Source organism: Pelecanus crispus, chromosome 6 (assembly GCF_030463565.1).
Source record: "Pelecanus crispus isolate bPelCri1 chromosome 6, bPelCri1.pri, whole genome shotgun sequence".
In the NCBI taxonomy this organism is placed as follows: domain Eukaryota; kingdom Metazoa; phylum Chordata; class Aves; order Pelecaniformes; family Pelecanidae; genus Pelecanus; species Pelecanus crispus.
In genome coordinates, this window is record NC_134648.1 from 55,268,524 (window position 1) to 55,287,970 (window position 19,447).

The following is a 19,447-nucleotide window of genomic DNA, read 5'->3' on the forward strand; positions in this document are numbered from 1 at the left end:
CCTGTACACTAAGCTGCTCAAAAACAGCCAATAAAAAATGACAAGGCACAAGGAGGTGGAGGAGAGGAAGCAATCTGAACTGCTGTTCACCTCTGCAGCTTTGGTACCAAGTTCAAGGCTGCTCATGAGCTGTTTCTGCCCATTTGACAACCAGACTGGGCAGTCCAAGAAGGGATCATTCTTTAATAGCATGGAGGAGATGGTAAGGAAAGCTTTGTTACTGATCTGTATATAGTAGTCTAGTAATTAGAGCACTCCTAAAGGACATGGAAGACCTACTTCAACCCTGCAGTTAGCTCCCACTTCCCAAAGGAATACCTCAACTAGAGCATAGTGTGGACATGGGCAAACTACTTTGCTGTTGTCGAAGCTGGTAGCCCAGGCTGATGGAGTCAAGATGACAAGACTCGTAAGGTATGAAGAATCAATAAAGGACAGACTGACTTTAGTCCAGCACGTAGGATATTCAGCTGGGAATGGAGAGACATGGAATTTTATGTTTGCAGTAGGACTATTTCCACCTTTCTCATTTTGCACTTGCTGAACAAACTAGCTATACATGTGGAATTCTTCAATAAATGATTTTTTTAAAATTAATGTGAATTCTTAAAATACCTGAAATATTCTTTCTGAAGTCTGAGGAGTTGCTGCAGGAGAATATGTCGGATCCATTTCTGTAAACTCTTCTGCAAAATTACTGACATCCAATTCATCTCTGATTACCGGTTTAAATGGAGCTGATACTTTTTTGGCAGCTAAATCATCCCAATTCATATTCTAAACCAAACCAGGAAAATAAGTTTGAATCAAACGAAAATTTAACAGAAACAGGTATTGGAAAGAGAGACTTGTTCAGAAACAAACAGTCCTAACTCCATTTGCTATTTTCCACAGGCAGATGAAAAGCATTCAAATTATGCCCTACTAATTTGCTTAGGCAAAGGCAAGAAGTATCATACTTCTTTGTAAGTAGACAGAATCCAGTTTAACAAAAAAAAAAATCAACACAAAGAAATTTAACAGTGGAGATAAGCCAAACAATTAGCATGACAGCCCTTAAATTTCTTCCTCTATTTTAGAAGAAACAACATTTATATTTTGTAAGCCATAGTGCATGCACGCAGTATCAACTTTTCATTGCTGGTTTCTGTGCTTAATTATTAATCTCAGCTTCCAGAGAGCTGAGAGCATAATGCCTCTGGATTCTTACTTAAATGCATGGATGCATGGCTAGAAGTAGAAAGTATGGATATGGTAGTTATGAGAAAATGGCCCTATTACTATAAAGGAGTGAAACTGAAGTCAAGATTAGAAAGTGTTGTATGAGGAAAAAAAACATATCTTCCAAATCAAACAGTGAATAAAGGAAGTTTAACTCTACTTTGTCACACTCTCTTATAAGATCAAGGAAATACAGAAGGGACGAACAGAAATTCAGAAGTTAAAATGACAAGATATTGCCCATGCTGAATGTTATGATAATTACATTGAAAGTATTTATTTGAAAGGTTTAATTTATACTACCAACTTTAAATACTCCAAAATTTATACTAATGAAAAATATATTTAACTTCAGAAGCACCAGAAATACATACTCAGTTTTTTCAAAGAAAGCACATAAACAATTTTAACCACAATGGATGGAACAGTACAAATGTTGTATGCAAATCCAATCTTCGTCATTGTTTGAAACCAAATGTTAACATGCTGAAATCTGAACAGAATTAAAATCTACTAAACAAAACCAAAGATTTAATTAGGCAAAGGAAAATACAGAAGAGGCATTTATCACTAATGGTGAATTTTCTCAATATTCAAAATTTACTAATTATGTTAGTGGCAAACTTTCTTTTAAAAAACAACACACAACATACAATTTAAGTGTCTTCCATTAAACCTTCTGGTTTGAGTAGTCTGTCTTTTGGCTGCTTCAAGTAACTTAGGAACACACAGAATGTATTAAAAATCTATCATGCCCGTCTTGTAGCATGCACAAAATCCATATACATAAGCCCATGGATATTCTTATTAAATTCAATGCAATTATTCATGCAATTAACACACCTCTAAGCTGTTCTGTTAACAACCAACAGAATTTCTTTAGACTTGGATTTCAAAGGCACTAATGTAGAGTAAGTGCTATCTGGGGAGTTCTGTTGTTTCTTTTACCTGGAAAAAGGGATGCTGTTTGATTTCATCAGCATCAGTGGGACCACAACCTAGCCTCTTCTTGGGGTCTTTCATCAAAAGACGCTGAATTATATCTTTAGACAGTGCACTCATTTCTTGTGGATAAGGTGGCTCACTTTTTAATATTCTCCTGTAAAACAAACAAAATAACAATTATTTGGTAATTACTTAACATGCTGAGTGTTAAAGAGTTACCGTATTAATGGTAGAATTTAACATTTCACTTAAACTTTGACTGGACCCAAAGACAGGAGGATGACAAATGTGAAACTAACTTTTTTTTTTTTTTTAAATTAGGAAAGGTTTGAGGAAATGTAGACATGAAGCACGACATCTGTAGGAGATAAATTATGTAACTTAATCCACAAAAGAAAAACAATTCTTGTTTCATACACAGTGAACTTACTATAACTATTCAAAAGAAATCTCATACCTACAACAGATAGCCCCCCACAAACATCAACTTGGTGCCCAACAGCAGTCAAAAAACCAAAAACAATTCCAATGTTAAAAATTATTAGAAAACAAAGAGAAAAAACCCACACTTGGGCCATTTGAGGTTTGCCTGCACCTTGTATATTGTGTGCAGTGCTCATGCCCTACTCTCAAAAGGAGGCACTATAACTGGAAAAGTTTTAGGGAAGAGTAACAAGATTAATCAGAAATACAGGACGTGTTTCATCTGAACATCTACAAAAGAGGCTAAGGCTATCCACCTTAGTGAAAAGGGGACTTGAGGGGACTGGGCATAGTGTTCCGTCAAAACAACGAACAGTAGAGAGAAAGTGGATAGGGACCTCACTGTGTCTTTCAGTACAAGAACTAGGAGACATCAAATAAAGCTAGTGGAAGTTCAAAATCTTGGAAGCCTAAGTAGAATCACATTTCAATACCCGTCTTTTATATGTATAGCTCCCACGGTTTTCTATAAAAAGGAAGGCAAGTTTTCCTTCAGTTACTCCAAATGTAGATATTGAAGATAAGGAGTCTGAAGGAAAATTGAGAATGTACACACAGACAACATATACCAAACAGGTTTAAAAAGATACACACACAAACCCCTTTAGAATACAGAATCACAGAATGGTTGAGGTTGAAAGGGACCCCTGGAGGTCATTTTGTCCAACCCCCCTGCTCAAACATAGTCACCGAGAGCCAGTTACACACAACCCTTCTGAATGTCTCCAAGGAGGGAAACTCCACCACCTCAGGTGGGCAGCCTGTGCCAGTGCTCAGTCACCCTCACAGTAAAAAAGTGTTTCCTGATGTTCAGAGGGAACCTCCTGTGTTTCCATCTGTGCCTGCTGCCTCTGGTCCTGTCACTGGGCACCACTGAAAAGAGCCTGGCTCCCCCTGCTTTGCACCCTCCCTTCAGGTATTTGCACACCTTGATAAGGTTCCCCTGAGCCTTCCCTTCCCTAGGTGGAACAGTCCCAGCTCTCTTAGTCTTTCCTCATCTGTTCCAGTCCCTTAATCATCTTTGTGGCCCTTTGCTGGGCTCTCTCCAGTATGTCCATGTCTCTCTTGTACTGGGGAGCCCAGAACTGGACACAGTGTTTCAGGTGTGGCCTCACCATTGTCAAGTATAGAGGAAGGATCACCTCCCTCAACCTGCTGATACTTTGTCTAACACAGCCCAGAATACCATTTGCTGCCTTTGCCACAAGGGCACATTGCTGGCTCGTGTTCAACCTGGTATCTATATATCTATATGGATACTCTCACTGTGGTGGACTTCAGGAAGCATGATACATAGAAGGAGGACTGAGAGTGCCTCCACTAAACACAGACTGAAAGATTTTGAAGCTATGAGAGACTGTAAGGCTGAAATTATATGAGGTTGTGGCAGCACTAAAATCTCAATTGTTATATATCTGATATGTCTGATAGAGCTTAAGTTGATCACTGCAGAACATTACTAAATTTTGTTTAAAGTCACTGCATGACATATCCTTAGAGTCAGCTATCCCATGGGAAATTTTTTATTTTGAGATAGTTAACTTCTTGGATTACTCCAAAAATAGATGCCAACAGATTGTTTCCTAAATAATCTTGTCCTGCCAGTGCGGAATGACAAAAACAAGTTCAATACGCACATATCCCAGGGATTGTTTCTACTGACGTAGTATCCAATTTCAAGCAAACAAAACCACAAAGCAAGCTAACCTCTTGGTTTAAGTAACACTGAAATGAGGTAGGAAAATACAGTCTGAGTTTTAAGATGGATTGTATCTTTAAATGATGTAAGGATGATCTGCCAATAAGGGTCTAAATCACAGCCACTCTGCTAGCAAAAGTAACAGCAACCATAAGCCTCGTCTTCAACTTCTGGACTTTACAAAAAAGGAGAAGAAAGCACAATACTGCCAAATATTTCTTAATTAGGGATGTTAATACCAAATTTAAACATCACTAAACAAGAAGATTCTTACACTGTAGGACTGGTGGAGAAGTAAAGAGTCAGCTTCTTCAGAAATCATCCAGTTTCAGAAAGGGGAAGTAGGTAAGGAAGTAAGACAGGAGACAGGACACCTTGATAACAAAATTACTTGATTTACAGGAGGGCCAACAAAATCTACAATGTCTTCTTAGCTTGAAAATCACTTCAGTTCGAGGAGTCCCAAGAAATGTATTTATTAACCCTTCAGATGAGAGAACCAGAAAGGCATATAACAAAGATCCTGGAAAGAGGCAAGTTCTCTTTGGGGTCTGAGAAGGGGGAAAAACAACTCCCTAAGTCAGTATCTTTTTAAATTCAGTTCTAAAGCAATGGGATCGAGACTCTGGGATGTCCTTCGAATCCAAAAGAGAAATTCTAGAGTATTCTCCTGTCTGAAGTGTTAGAGATTACAGATGGCCAAGTCAGATAAAAATCTGAAAATATCTCTGAAAAAAGATGCTGAATTGGGATGACTGGTAACATGGGTAACAAAGAGAACAAATGAGTACAATTTCTTTGTGCAGCCTCAGAAGACCAGTCACTGTAGTAGTGATGCTGATAAGCGCTAGCAATAAGATTCTTGCCCATGTCTCAGGATTCTGATGCAAATGCAAACATTCACATAAGAGAGTGAAACAAACATAAGCAGTGGAAAGTCTTTTATAGAACCCTGCACTGCAAAGTTACCAGAAAATTCTTAGCCAAAAGAAGTACTTCCGCAGTAACACCACTAGTAAGTCTCATCCTTCTAACTGCAAATTTCCAGTGACATATTGCATGTCTTTGGTCAGCCTGAGAATTGCAATCGGTTGTACCATTGATGTGGCAACTGAGCAGAGAGTCCCAGCTGAAGCTGAGACAGGTTTATAAAGTAACTTTTCGTATTACTTGACATTCTGCTCTTTGGCTAGAAACCACTCCTGAAATTCTTGGGGGAAGGAATCCCCTATACCTGTCAAAACAATTAACATACATATTTTGCCAATAATCGTGTTGTATAACATTGTATTTTACCTATGGAAAAATTTTGTGACAACAGCATCAGTAATTCCTGCCTTTTGCCAAGATTACTGTTTTAAATTATTTCTTTTTATAGGCAGAACTAACAATGAAGCAGTATTTAGCTATGTGAAAAGCAAGCTGATTCTATTGAGTGATATCATCCATCTGTTGACCCTCTTAGAGCCCACTGCAAAGAAAGCATTGAGGCAAGCAGCTCCAGGGGCAGCATGATAGGCAACAGAGCGGCTCTAGCACAGAGCGGCACTAGCACGGTGCACAGGGAGGTTTCCCAAACCAGGGGGGCCTCAGGGGGAGCAGAGAGAACCAGGAGCCAGCAGCTCCTGCCACAGCAGCTGACAAGACCTGGGCAGGGCCAGGATCAACAGTGGCCAAGGGCCACCCCCCTGTCCTGTGTCCCGTGCCGTGTCCCCTGTCCCCGTCCCCGCAAAGAACCCTTGGGGAGTGCTAGCGACCAGGAGTGCCACCAACAGGGCAGGCAAACAGAGTGTGGCGCAGCAGCTGGCACTGCAGTTTGTGCAGAAGGGCGTCCAGGAAGGGCGCTGAAGCTCTGCCAGTTTGACCAGGGAGCAATGGTATCCACCCGGCAGAAAGCCATGGCCTCTCTAAGCTCTGCACCCACCATGACAGACACACCTTCCCAGACAGAGCTCCAGCAGGATCATGCTGCCAGCCAAGCGTCAGGCTGCGGGGCGTGCCCTGCTCTTACGCCAGTACCGGACGCCAGCCGTGAGCACACCTGTGGGAGCTGCGCCCAGGGAGAGGAACTGCTCCGCTTAGTGACAGAGCTCCCGGAGGAGGTGAGTAGGTTGAGGAGCATCAGGGAGAGCGAGAGAGAGAGAGACCACTGGAGCTGCACCCTACCTTCCCTGAGACAGGCCCGAGAGGACGCACGATACAGAGGACTCCCTATCCTCTCTCCACCTGGCTGAACACAGTGACTTAAGGGATAGGGGGAAATGGCAACAAGTTCCTGCCCGGGGCAGCAGGCACGTCTCCTCTGGGACTGCCCCACCTTCCCAGGTGCCCTTGCCTAAGGTATGAGGCTCTGCAAGTGGAACCAAACAATAACAAGGACAATGGTTCATCTAGCTTGGAGGTGTCGCCGAGGTTAAGTCGGCCTACGCCCTGCGTCAAAACTGCTTCCATAAAGAAGGCTCTGAGCCTGGTGTCACTGGCAGAATTTTGGGTTTTTTGATCATGGGTCAGTCTCCACAATACCAGGCCTGCTGGTGACAGACGAGGTACACCTGTCTCGAAGGGGGAAAAGGACCTTTGCACAGGAGGTAGCAGGGCTCATTGAAAGAGCTTTACACTAGATTTGAAGGGGGAAAGCGATGAAACCAGGCTCGCTAGAGATAAGCCTGGGGGCAGCACACCAATGTTTGAGGGATGGTGTGCTAGCGAGGTCCTTTGATCTGCCATCTCAGTGGAGGTAGGACGTAGAGATCCATGCGGCAGCAGACACACAAGGGTTATGGATGTGTTAGAAACCATGGAAGTGCCCGAGAGTGGTCACGTAGGAGTTAGGGCTTCTCCACACCCCAAAAAGGTGGTGGCATCAGTAGCCCAACTGAAGTGCATCTACATCAATGCACGCAGCATGGGCAACAAACAGGAGGAGCTGGAAGCCACTGTGCAGCAGGAAAACTATGATATAGTTGCCATCACAGAAACATGGTGGGATGACTCGCACAACTGGAGTGCTGCAATGGATGGCTATAAACTCTCCAGAAGGGATAGGCAAGGAAGGAGAGGTGGTGGGGTAGCCTTGTGTGTGAGGGAGTGTTTTGATTGTCTAGAGCTTAATGATAGTGATGGTAGGGTTGAGTGGTTATAGGTAATAATCAGGGGGAAGGCCAACAAGGCAGGTATCATGGTGGGAGCCTGTTACAGACCACCCAACCAGGATGAAGAGACAGGTGAAATATTCTGTAAGCAGCTGGGAGAAGCCTCACAATCGCTAGCCCTTGTTCTCATGGGGGACTTCAACTTACCAGATGTCTGCTGGAAATAGAACACAGCAGAGAGGAACCAGTCTAGGAGGTTCCTGGAGTGTGTGGAAGATAACTTCCTGACACAGCTGGTGAGGGAGCCAACTAGGGAAGGTGCCCGAAGGACCTGTTGTTTGTGAACAGAGAAGGACTTGCAGGTGATGTGATGGTTGGAGGCTACCTTGGGCATAGCGATCACAAAATGATGGAGTTTTCAATTCTTGGAGAAGTAAGGAGGGGGGTCAGCAGAACTGCTACCTTGGACTTCTGGAGGGCAGACTTTGGCCTGTTTAGGAGCCTGGTTGACAGAGTCCCTTGGGAGGCAGTCCTAAAGGGCAAAGGAGTCCATGAAGGCTGGACATTCTTCAAGAAGGAAATCTTAAAGGCACAGGAGCAGGCCATCCCCATGTGCCGAAAGATGAGCTGGCAGGGAAGAAGACTGGCCTCGCTAAACAGAGAGCTTTGGCTGGAACTCAGGAAAAAAACAAAAGGGAGAGTTTATGACCTTTGGAAGAAAGGACAGGCAACTCAGAGGGACTACAAGGATGTCATGAGGTTATGCAGGGAGAAAATTAGAAGGGCCAAAGCCCAACTAGAACTTAATCTGGCTACTGCCACAAAAGACAATAAAAAAATGTTTCTGTAAATACATTAGCAACAAAAGGAGGGCTAAGGACAATCTCCATCCTTTATTAGATGCAGTGGAAAACAGTGACAAAGGATGAGGAAAAGGCTGAAGTACTTAATCCCTTCTTTGCCTCAGTCTTTAATAGTCAGACCAGTTGTCCTCTGGGTACTCAGCCCCCTGAGCTCAAGACAGGGATGGGGAATGGAATGAAGCCCCCATAATCCAAGGAGAAATGGTTAGCAACCTGCTACAGCACTTAGACACACACAAGTCTATGGGGCCAGATGGGATCCACCCAAGGGTACTGAGGGAGCTGGTGAAAATGCTCACCAAGCCACTTTCAATCCTTTATCAGCAGTCCTGGCTAAGTGGGGAGGTCCCAGTTGACTGGAGGTTAGCAAACGTGACCCCCATCTACAAGAAGGGGCGGAAAGAAGATCCAGGGAACTACAGGCCTGTCAGTCTGACCTCAGTGCAGGGGAAGGTTATGGACCAGACCACCTTGATTGCCATCACGCACCACGTACAGGACAACCAGGCGATCAGGGCCAGGCAGCATGGGTTTATGAAAGGCAGGTCCTGCTTGACCAACCTGATCTCCTTCTATGACAAGGTGACGCACTTACTGGATGAGAGAAAGGCTGTGGATATTGTTTACCTGGACTTCAGTAAAGCCTTTGACACCGTTTCCCACAGCATTCTCCTGGAGAAACTGGCTGCTCATGGCTTGGACAGGTGTACTCTTCGCTGGGTAAAAAACTGGCTGGATGGCTGGGCCCAAAGAGTGGTGGTGAACAGAGTTTAATCCAACTGGCAGCTGGTCACAAGTGGTGTTCCCCAGGGCTCAGTATTGGGGCCAGGTCTGTTTAATACCTTTTACCAATGACCTGGACAAGGGGATGGAGTGCACCCTCAGTAAGTTTGCAGATGACACCAAGCTAGGTGGGAGTGTTGATCTGCTTGAGGGTAGGAAGGCCCTGCCAGAGGGATCTGCCCAGGCTGGATTGATGGGCCAAAGCCAATTGTATGAGGTTCAACAAGGCCAAGTGCTGGGTCCTGCACTTGCATCACAACAACCCCATGCAACGCTACAGGCTTGGGAGAGGAGTCACTGGAAAGTTGCCTGGCAGAAAAGGCATGCAGATGTGGCGCTTAGGGACATGGTTTAGTGGTGGACTTGGCAGTGCTAGGTTAATGGTTGGACTTGATGATCTTAAAGGTCTTTTCCAACCTAAACGATTCTATGATTTTGCCATGCTGTACAAGCAGACTCCATGTAAGCTGCATTTATACATGCCAGTTACATTCATTCAGAAATACTTTTGAGGTTGACTGATACTATAAAATATTCACGATTCTCTAGACTGGTTCACAGAACCACACTACAGAAGTACTGAAGAACGAAGATAATTTCTTTAGATGTTCCAGGAACTACTTACAATTATCATGGAACTGAAGTATGTGAAGCTGTATACACATTAATTAGGATGGAAAGCAAGCTGCCAGAAAAGAAAGACCATATGGGATCAACATGTGAGAGAGCAGAAATCGGTGAAGACTAATCAAGTAGCTTGATCAAGTAAAGAGAGTCTGGTTTCACTAGCACAACACTAGTGAAGTGTTGTGCTGAAGGGTAAGTCACTCAAGGCTGTGACAGTAGCCCATAAAGTATTCAGATGAAGGAAGCTGAATGTGTCAAAGTCCTTCCCAGGATGTCTGTGCTTCTGAAAAGAAGCTGTGGCCTTTAACATCAACCTTCCTTTCCTTTTCTGAATCACCTCCATCCTCTTGTACATTTCATGTTGATGTGGTCCAATAATAGTGACAGAAGTAAGCAGGAAGAATTAAGTATCCCAAGTGGCAACTGTGGTCAAAGCTGCTGAAGGACTACTCTGCTGTATTTTCTGCTTCTCCTAGCCTAGTACAATGCCTCTGAGCTGGGATGAGCTGAGATTACCCCTGCTGATGAGCAGTCTGGCTGTACTGAAAACACTTTGAGAGAAACCATCCCTTGCATAGGTGATGGAGGTTATCACTTTGAAGTCCTGAATCATTTCCATCTTATCCTTCTCCATGGCAGTCTAGGCAGAGCTAGGAGCTAACCCCATTGGTATTGTTTTTCAGGAACTTGAGCTTTGATGAGTTTCTCCCATAGGTACTACAGACCAAGAGCACACATGATAATGCAAAGGACATGCTAATGAATGATAAGGAGGAGAAGGAGATGCTTAATCTTTAGTGAGTGGAGGATACAGTAGGGAAATGACACCTTGACCTTTAGCTGCTCTTCCTCTTTATCAATATCTTCAGAGCCACTCCTGTGTAACAGGTGCGGGCTGCTGAGCCTGACAAATTAGCCAAGGAACTCACCGACTTTGATATAAAAAATTCATAGAGTTGCCACCACTGATCTATGCTAGCTTGTAGTTTAAAAATTACATAGACTGACCACAGGTTTCTTGTCTGTTCTTCACCAAAGCAGTAGAGATGGGATAGGTGTTCGCTAGCTGAATAAAACATCCTTCTACAGAATGCGTAGTATTTAAAACCAACTAGAAATGCAAAACCCATGTGCCAAAGGCTTATACTACGATGTCAGCCTAAAGAGAATTTGAAGAGGATTCTGACCTTGTTCATTCCAGGGTGATAATCTTAAGGGCTTAAGCAGGAATGCCCTTGCAATGCTCAATAAAGGCCTTATAAAGACAAAAAGCGTCATTGGGAGTTTTCCAATACTGACAGCAGATTGCTCCCAGTGGTTAAGATAAAATGAAAGGAGAAAATATGCTGTTAGCCAGAAGCTGGAAGATATTTTCTTAATTTTTCATTTTAATTAACTCTGTAAACAGATAAATTAGTCAAAATTCTGATACACTGCATAGCTGAGAAAATCCAATTTATGTCAAAGAATATGAAAACACCTATTGACAACAGCACCAATTTGGCAATTTGACTTATTGACCAATTTATCTTTTAGCATGAGACTGACCAATCTATAAACTATATTGTAAAAATTACTATTAAATATATCCACTGAGTGATCATTTTGAGAAGTAAAGCATAAGCTATGGAAAACTAACTGAAGATGGGGTGCTTGAACAAACTAATGCCAATTCATTATTGGAAACCATAACCGTGCAACTTGTTTAAAATAGTAACAGTAAGGAACAAAACTAATCAGCAGGAAGGAGGACAAAAAAATTTAGGAAGTGGTAATCATTAGGTGCCAACCAAAGAAAGATTTTATAGATGGAGAAATAAACAAAACCCAACTATTTCGGTCAAGATACAGATACAAAATATGTGATACTGAGATGGAAGCCACTCTTCACCCTCCACTGTGATTAGCCTGAAAGCAGATGCCTGAACCTGAACTATGGAAGAGATGATAACAAAACATCAACAGTGCAGAACCTGAAGCTTTTTTTGCTTCCACCAGGTAAAAGACACGAGATAATGAAAAACTGAAAGGATCAGCATAGCTGACCAACAGAAACATTAGGTTTATGCTAGAACTGTCGCTATAGTCTATCACCAGCGCCCTCAGAAATGTATTACAAGCATCACCAAAAAAAATACATATCCATCCTGATGTTCAGAGAATAATAGAAAGCAATCCCAAGCTATAACCCTGTTAAAGGGCAGAGGGACAAGCTTCCAAAGCAGAGTTTTCACCTTCACATTTGAGAACGACTCTACTGAATACCCTGTCATCTCAGAATTACTAATGCCAGGTTCTTTTGTTCCTGCTTTGAGCAGTCAGATCTATGTGTGCATCCCCAGTTCTAGGCAAGTTGAAGATTTTGATGCAATACTTACGACTTTCTTAAAACCATCTGCTTTACTGAAAGGTTGAAATGATCTGTAGGCAGAGTCACTGATGTGACTCACACTAAGTCTACCATCAAATGGTTTCCTTCACGTGGCAGAGATTTCCTAACTCATTGCTATCTGTTAGAAAACTATCATTACATTATTGTTTATCAGTTCTTGGACTCTGGACTCCCACCTAGGCATATAAATGCTGTACATTCTAGGTAGACAGCTATGAGCTCTAGGACAAAATTCCAGAAGACACCATGCAAATTACGAGTTGGATTTAATGACTGCTCTGTCCTTTAGAAGATCTAGCAATCACTGGAGTCTTCACAGGCAAAGAATAAAGAAGGGAATCCCAGTATACACCTGCTATGCACCTTCCCAACAGTTTTATCAAGAACAGGTTTCCTGCAGAATCATGGTCAAAATATCTTGATAGCATCTAACGGATGGTCAAATTTTTCCTTACACTCAGAAAAATCAAAGGCCATGGAAACTATTTTTTCAGGGCTTGTGACCAAGTAAGAGAAAACTGAACTCTAAGTCTGCTGCAATTGGCAAGTTAAAGCATATTTAGGTTAGGGGATAGAATTTCTGTGTAGAAGAACTTTGCCATCAAGAAAGAAGTTTCTACCAACTCATATCTCTGTGCCAGTGCTAGTAATTTCATTACCACTGGCAACTGTAAATATCTGATGAAGTTATCTGCAACTCAGTTCTTCATCAGTTTAGAGAGGAAATGAAACTAGAAAGATCAAAGACGGTCACAGAGAATTTGGAACCTATTTATACATGTAAAATTATCTAGAGTCTGCATCCCAATTCAACAGAAGACTTTATAGAAAAGGCTCCAGACCTAACTGAAAGAATTAACAATAAAAAAAGGACATTAATTGTAAATTGTGAATGTAATCCTCAGTGACAAAATTATCAAAGAAAAAAGGAAAAGATCATCGCTTCTAGGCCAGACAGGCTTAGGATAAAGACAGGTACTGAAAATTCAGCTGTTATTTCTTGAAAGAGCTCAGTGTACTCATGCTAGAGATAAATACAAGGAGGGTATTTCTGAAAAGCCATGAATATGGTAACAAGAATTCCTAAATTTAACAGGCTAGCATGTCGGGAAGGGCAGATCATTTCTTTCAGGCCTGCTCTCAAGCAAGTAGCTCAACAGCTTCCCAAGTTGCAGCAAAACTCTACACAGTCCCCTTCAATCCTTAGGAAAAGGTTTTCTTTCCATCTTCTCCAAGATGTACTTCTGCTCCCTACTCTTCTCACCCTCTGCCTGTGCTGCAGGAGCACCACAGCCTGCTGGTATCTCACATCCATTCCACCTGCTCTACACTACCCTCAGGGAAAGCCCCAAACACACTCCCCAAGGCACGCAGCAACCACCATTCCCCAGAAGGTTCCACATGACTCAGTGCAGCAGCCAGGACAGAGAAAACAGCAATATTCTCATATGCTCAGCCACACTCTTAAAAGGAACATAACATTCATTACATAATAAACTGCAAACACACAAAACAGATGTCATCCAGCACCGAAATTGCTATTAATGGAAAGGATTCTGAAACCGTGAGTCTTACAAGTACTGAAGTAACAGAAGACAGATGAAATCAAGTCTGAAATGCAGTCACTTTGTTGGGACTATTGAGATTTCAGCTATAAACCAGGGGCTTATTAGTTGGAAGTGATAAAAAAGAAGGAGGAATTAGACCTATCAGTCCACTATTGGCATCAACAAGACGAACGCAAGAAAAAAGGAAGAAGTATCTTTTTGTTCAGATGGTGAATTATTACTTCCCTTAAACAAGATCCTCTTGAAACATCAACAGGAATAATTTTTCCTTATGTAAGAAAGAGTAACACAAGCTGAGTTAAGAAAAAGCTTTTTCAGGAAACAGGAAGACTGGGGAACAACTTTAAATAAAGAAAACTGTAAGAATTTACCTTCTAAATTTATCAAAATAAAAGCTGAAAGACTACAGGATTGCTGTCTATAAATGTGTAGCATAAACACCAACCAGAACAAAAGCATACTGAGCAACAACTCAGTAAACTTACCACAACTAAATTTAGATCAGAAATTAGGTTATTAGCCATCAGAGGATGATGTTAGCAACCTTGCAGTTTCTCAGCTTTGAATTTAATCTTAAAGTATCAGAAAGATTATGATATTAAAGAGCACATAAGGACCTACCAGAAGACAGCCATATCCTGTAGAATACATATCTAAAAAGTTTTTGGGAAAATCTGTATCTGTAAAATTCAGGTCAAGGTCCCCTCTAAAAAAATTTGTGACTCCTTCAGAGTTCCATTTAGTAAATCTTGGGAGTCAAAATTACCAATTCGGACATGACATAAGCAAGTAATCAACAAAATTTCTAACCTTAAAACTTAACTCTTTCTGACCTATTTAATTCCATCATAGTGACCAAGAGGGTGAAGTCTGGAATTTTGTTTTGTTAATGGATTTCACGCACATCCCCCCCCCCCCTTTTTTTTTTTCTAGTGGCCCTCTAAGTTTCCTGTTCTGGTAGAGACCTAGAAACCAATAAATAGGTTTCAAGCTTCCAAGAAATTGCCTGAATTTGTAACAGAAGTACAATAAATTGTCTAAATAATTGATGCATGTTCTGTTGCCCAATATAACCTTAAATATCAAGTGACTTCAGGTGAGGGTCAGAACGATAGTAATACATACCAATAGGAGCAAGACTATTCTTAGTTCGGAGACTCGACTTACAAACTGATCTTGACAGCAATCACTAATTTGTGCAATTTAAGTCCTCAGCTCCCCGCTCCAAGAGAAATCCAGTAATAGGAAATGCTAATTTTGGGGGGAGATTTCAGTAATGTGGTTTGGGCAAGCTTATCGCTTTGCCTTTTTAAAATGCTCCAATGCTTTTACATGGGTACTGAAAACAAACCTTTAAAGTGTTGAGATTACTCAACGTAACACAGCTGATAGTCAGGAAAAGTTTACATGTAAAATATAAGAATGGTATAGGTTATTTCACTTCCGTAAGTATCATATTAATTTCTTCTCAGATATGCAAGTATGGCTAGAAAAGACCACATTCTTTGTTTCACTTTATACACTAATAAAATAAGTATTACCTGTGGCAAAAAGCTAGGAGTAGGGTACATCCCGACACTTTAAACCTGTAGTCTGATGGAGTGATCTAGCAAGAGCTGACAAAAATCTCTCTAGCTAAATACATGTTTCACTACGTATCAAGATTTTGAATGTGATAATTCTATTTACATATAATTTCACATTTCATTTGACTTCCTTTTCAACAGTAAACATGCAACAGGGCTGAATATCTACAAAGCTGTGGTTCCACTGCAGTTTAAACAAAACAGGTCTTTTGTAAAGGTCAGTTCTATTATTTCAATAACCTGCTGAGGTTAATAAAACCTATCTGCATCCAGATGTCATTCTGTTAAACAGAACTGGAGCACCTAAAATGTTACCCTGGTAGCACTTGCTTCCTAAATTTTAGATTAGAACTCTCATGAAACATATATTATGGCATAAGCATCATTTTGTGAACAAGCTTGTATACTTCACTGTTTTGAATCTCACCTAGAAATCTCTGCTTGGGAATTCTTCTCTCCATCAACTGTAAATGGTGATGCTCCAGTTAATAATTCATACATAAGAACACCAACACTCCACCAATCAACAGCCTATAGAACAACAATAATTATATATGTTACGATACACTGAAGTAAAACAGTTAACAAAAGAAGGAACAAAACAATGCACCCAAAAAGCAACTAGCAAAGGAAAAGCCCACCTATCAATACAAAGGCAAACTGGGATACAATAAAGCATAAACAACTGCAGTACTGATAGGAGGTATTTCCTGTGATAAATTAATTTTATTTTGAAATCTCTCCACTTACCTTCTTCAACTAATTTCTCAAGCTGAACTCTTTCCATTAAAGTTCCTTCTCCCCCTCCGTCCCAAATTGATTTTTACTTTTACTATTGTGAAGTGATAAGAATTCTAAAACGTACTCGAAATAACAGAGAAACCTAAGCCTTGCTAAGAAGTAGTGGAACCTTGAACTTTCAGGAGCTTGAGAATGAAACTAAGGAACTTTTAAAAAGCACAATTTAAGAGTACAGGTCACCTGAAAATGCTATCGAACTTTATCTTATATTCGCTAGTAACGCATGTGATCTTTGGCTTCCCATACACTAATCATATTATTCATATGCCTGATGCCTCATAACTTACAAAATATTTCTCTCTTTCAAAAGAAAAGATGCTACTATGAATAATAAAATGGAACAGTCTAGTCATTTCAGCAAAATTTATTTAGCTATAGGTGTTTGAACTTCTCAGTTTTACTTCCATGAATTTTGCAAATCAATGAAAATGAAGTCCTGCTTTAGTTATGTTGACAACATTAATACAATACAGGAAGACAATTAGTGAAATGATGACAATTTGGCCTAATATTTTAGGTTTTTTGCTTCAAGATATACAAAATCTGATGTTTCATATATTCAGCCAAAAGTGCCTAGAAGAACTAGCTAGAGAAGTCTCTGTACTGTTAGTAATTAACTTTGCAAATACACAAGGAACAGAGAAAATCCCAGAAGAACTTTTCCTTGGCATGTGTCTTTCCAAAAGAAAAGGAGGATCTGCAGAATCAGAAATCAAACTTTAAAAAAATAAATACTGAAATACTAGAGCAAATCTTTTAGACAAACAATACAGCCATCTAGAAGATATTACAAATCAAAAACACTGATTAATGAGACCATAGCATACCAAAGCAATCTCATTTCCTTTTGTTTAAAATAAGATCTTTGAGTTGCTAGATATATAGTAAACATGAAATACACTAAAAACCTTCTAACACTGCATCACATGAGATTGCCAATGGTGAGGCAAAGAGTGTGTGGTATAAATAATTACCATCATATAGGTAACTGAGAAAACACCCTTATTTATCAGCTAACATTTGGCATCAAACTGTGAAGCTATTTCTTAGAGAATACTGTATGGCTCTGCACTACATTTAATGAAAGTATCAGAACCAAAGGTAACAGAGATTCCTCTTTAAATCAGCAACGATATTGAATTTGCAAGCACTTGAGAAGACAGAATCACAATTCAAAGTGACTGACACATTGCAGAGATGCTCTGGAACTGGCAAGACTAAACTAAGAAACAGACTGCAGGGAAGAGCTTCAATTCATAAGTTTGCAAAATTCCATTTTTAATAATGACTAGGCAAGCAGTACGGTAAAAAAAGATGCAGAGGTTATAGTGGAATACAAAGTAGGTGTGAGACAATGACTAAGTGAAAAGACAAAGCACATTCTATTTTATGTTTAATAGAAGAATCAGGGAGGTAGTCATTCTGCTGTACTTCAAACTGCTAACTCTTAGCTGAAACACTGCGCCCACTACAGTGCTTCCTGCCTGAAGAAATATACAGGCAAACTCAGACCAAAAGAGAAGCAGAATGCATAGAGAAGGAGAAGAAAGAACCTTCTCAGGCAAAGTCAGATTGAGTCCAGAAAAAGGAGATGGAGGGTGACATAACATTTTCCAGTACTTAAAAAGGCTGCTATAGGAGGAACTGTGATAACTACATTGTGACCCCCAACAGAAAGACAAGTCAACTCAGTCTACAGCAAAAAAACTCAGAGATTAAATATTCTCCAAAACTTCTCAGTATAGTGAGCAACTGGAAAAATTTATCTAGGAATATTGTAGAATTCTTTTGGGGATGTCGTGGTTTAGCCCCAGCCAGCAACTAAGCACCATGCAGCTGCTCGCTCACTCCCCCTACCCCGGTGGGATGGGGGAGAGAATCGGAAGAGTAAGAGTGAGAAACACTCCTGGGTTGAGACAAGAACAGTTTAATAATTGAAATAAAGTAAAATAGTAATGATAATAATAATAATAATGATAATAGCAATAATAATATACAAAGCAAGTGATGCACAATGCAATTGCTCACCACCCGACGACCGATACCCAGACAGTTCCCAAGCAAAGATCGCTGCTCCCCAGCCAACCCTCCACAGTTTATATACTGAGCGTGACGTCATATGGTATGGAATAGCCCTTTGGTCAGTTTGGATCAACTATTCTGGCTGTGCCCCCTCCCAGTTTCTTGTGTACCTGGCAGAGCATGGGAAGCTGAAAAGCCCTTGACTGGCATAAGCAGCACTTAGCAACAATTAAAAACATCAGTGTGTTATCAACATTCTTCTCATCCTAAATCCAAAACACAGCACTATGCCTGCTACTAGGAAGAAAATTAACTCTATCCCAGCTGAAACCAGGACAGGGAGTGTGTGTGTGGGGTGGTTTGTTTCAAATATCATCTGTGAATTACAGTTATCTTGATCTTTCCCATCAATTACTGACACTTTAATTCATAATAAAACTCAAGCCTCAAGCTAAACAGAATTTTTAAAATCTGAGAACATTTATAACTTTAACAACATTAATAACCTACTCCATACTTCAAGAAAGGTAACAGATTTCCCTGATGTACAATTTAAAAAAATGTATCAGAATTAGCCACAAAACAGTCATTTTTCCACTCTGAGCTAAACAGGTTTTTCTGTTTAAAAGGAAGTGTCAGCTAAGTTTTTTTGTCCCACTGCATGTTTAGAACAAATTTTGTATAGAACACAAATAAGCCTCAACACCTTTATAAATGTGCCTTTTACTTAAGATTAAAAACTGAAAATACATCATATTGGTGGTTTTTAAATATAGGTAATAATCTATTTTAGGACAACCTGAAATAAGGCATGTTTAAATAAGACACTATCACATTTTAGAAAAACCTCTCAAGCTGAACAACAGGGTTGCCTAAAGAATGAATTCCTTTTCAGTAATAAACTTAAACAGAACGTACCTTATCATGTCCTGTATCTCCTCCTCTTACAATATCTGGAGCCATGTATTCTATTGTTCCACAAAAGGAATATGCTCTCTCATTCTAGCAAAAAAAGAAAATAAAATTCATGTCAAACAACTGTATTATACACATCATATGGGACAGATATGGCTAACAGTTCCAAGATGCTGGCAGCAATTCTTCTCCAAATAGCTCAGAACTGCTAGCTAAATCATATTCCATTATACGTAGAGATGCATCACATAACGCCACAGAATATTTAGTCTTCTATGAAAAAATAAAATGTCATAGGTTTGTGTGGCAAAGATAAGCACACAAAAATTAACATATTGATACTTAAAAAACTTTCCCATAAGTCTAAATGATCTATACCTTTCAGAACTACACAAGATTCCCCAAGGTAATACAGATACGCATTCTGAAGGCTGCAATATCAATACTCTA

General features: G+C 40.4%; 1 protein-coding gene across 2 annotated transcripts in view; it reads right to left on the bottom strand.

Moving 5' to 3' along the window:
- Window positions 1–19,447, bottom strand: part of RPS6KA5 (ribosomal protein S6 kinase A5) — an 88,388-nt gene that overhangs the window by 14,982 nt on the left and 53,959 nt on the right. Inside the window, exons 6-9 of one of the 2 annotated variants that reach the window (XM_075711945.1) lie at window positions 19,001–19,084; window positions 15,687–15,790; window positions 2,170–2,320; window positions 616–777 (exon numbers count right to left, since the gene is read on the bottom strand). In XM_075711945.1, the coding sequence (XP_075568060.1) occupies window positions 616–777; window positions 2,170–2,320; window positions 15,687–15,790; window positions 19,001–19,084 (501 nt within the window). Of the gene's footprint in view, window positions 1–615; window positions 778–2,169; window positions 2,321–15,686; window positions 15,791–19,000; window positions 19,085–19,447 lie in introns of those variants that run through there. The other variant, XM_075711946.1, reaches the window with a different exon arrangement.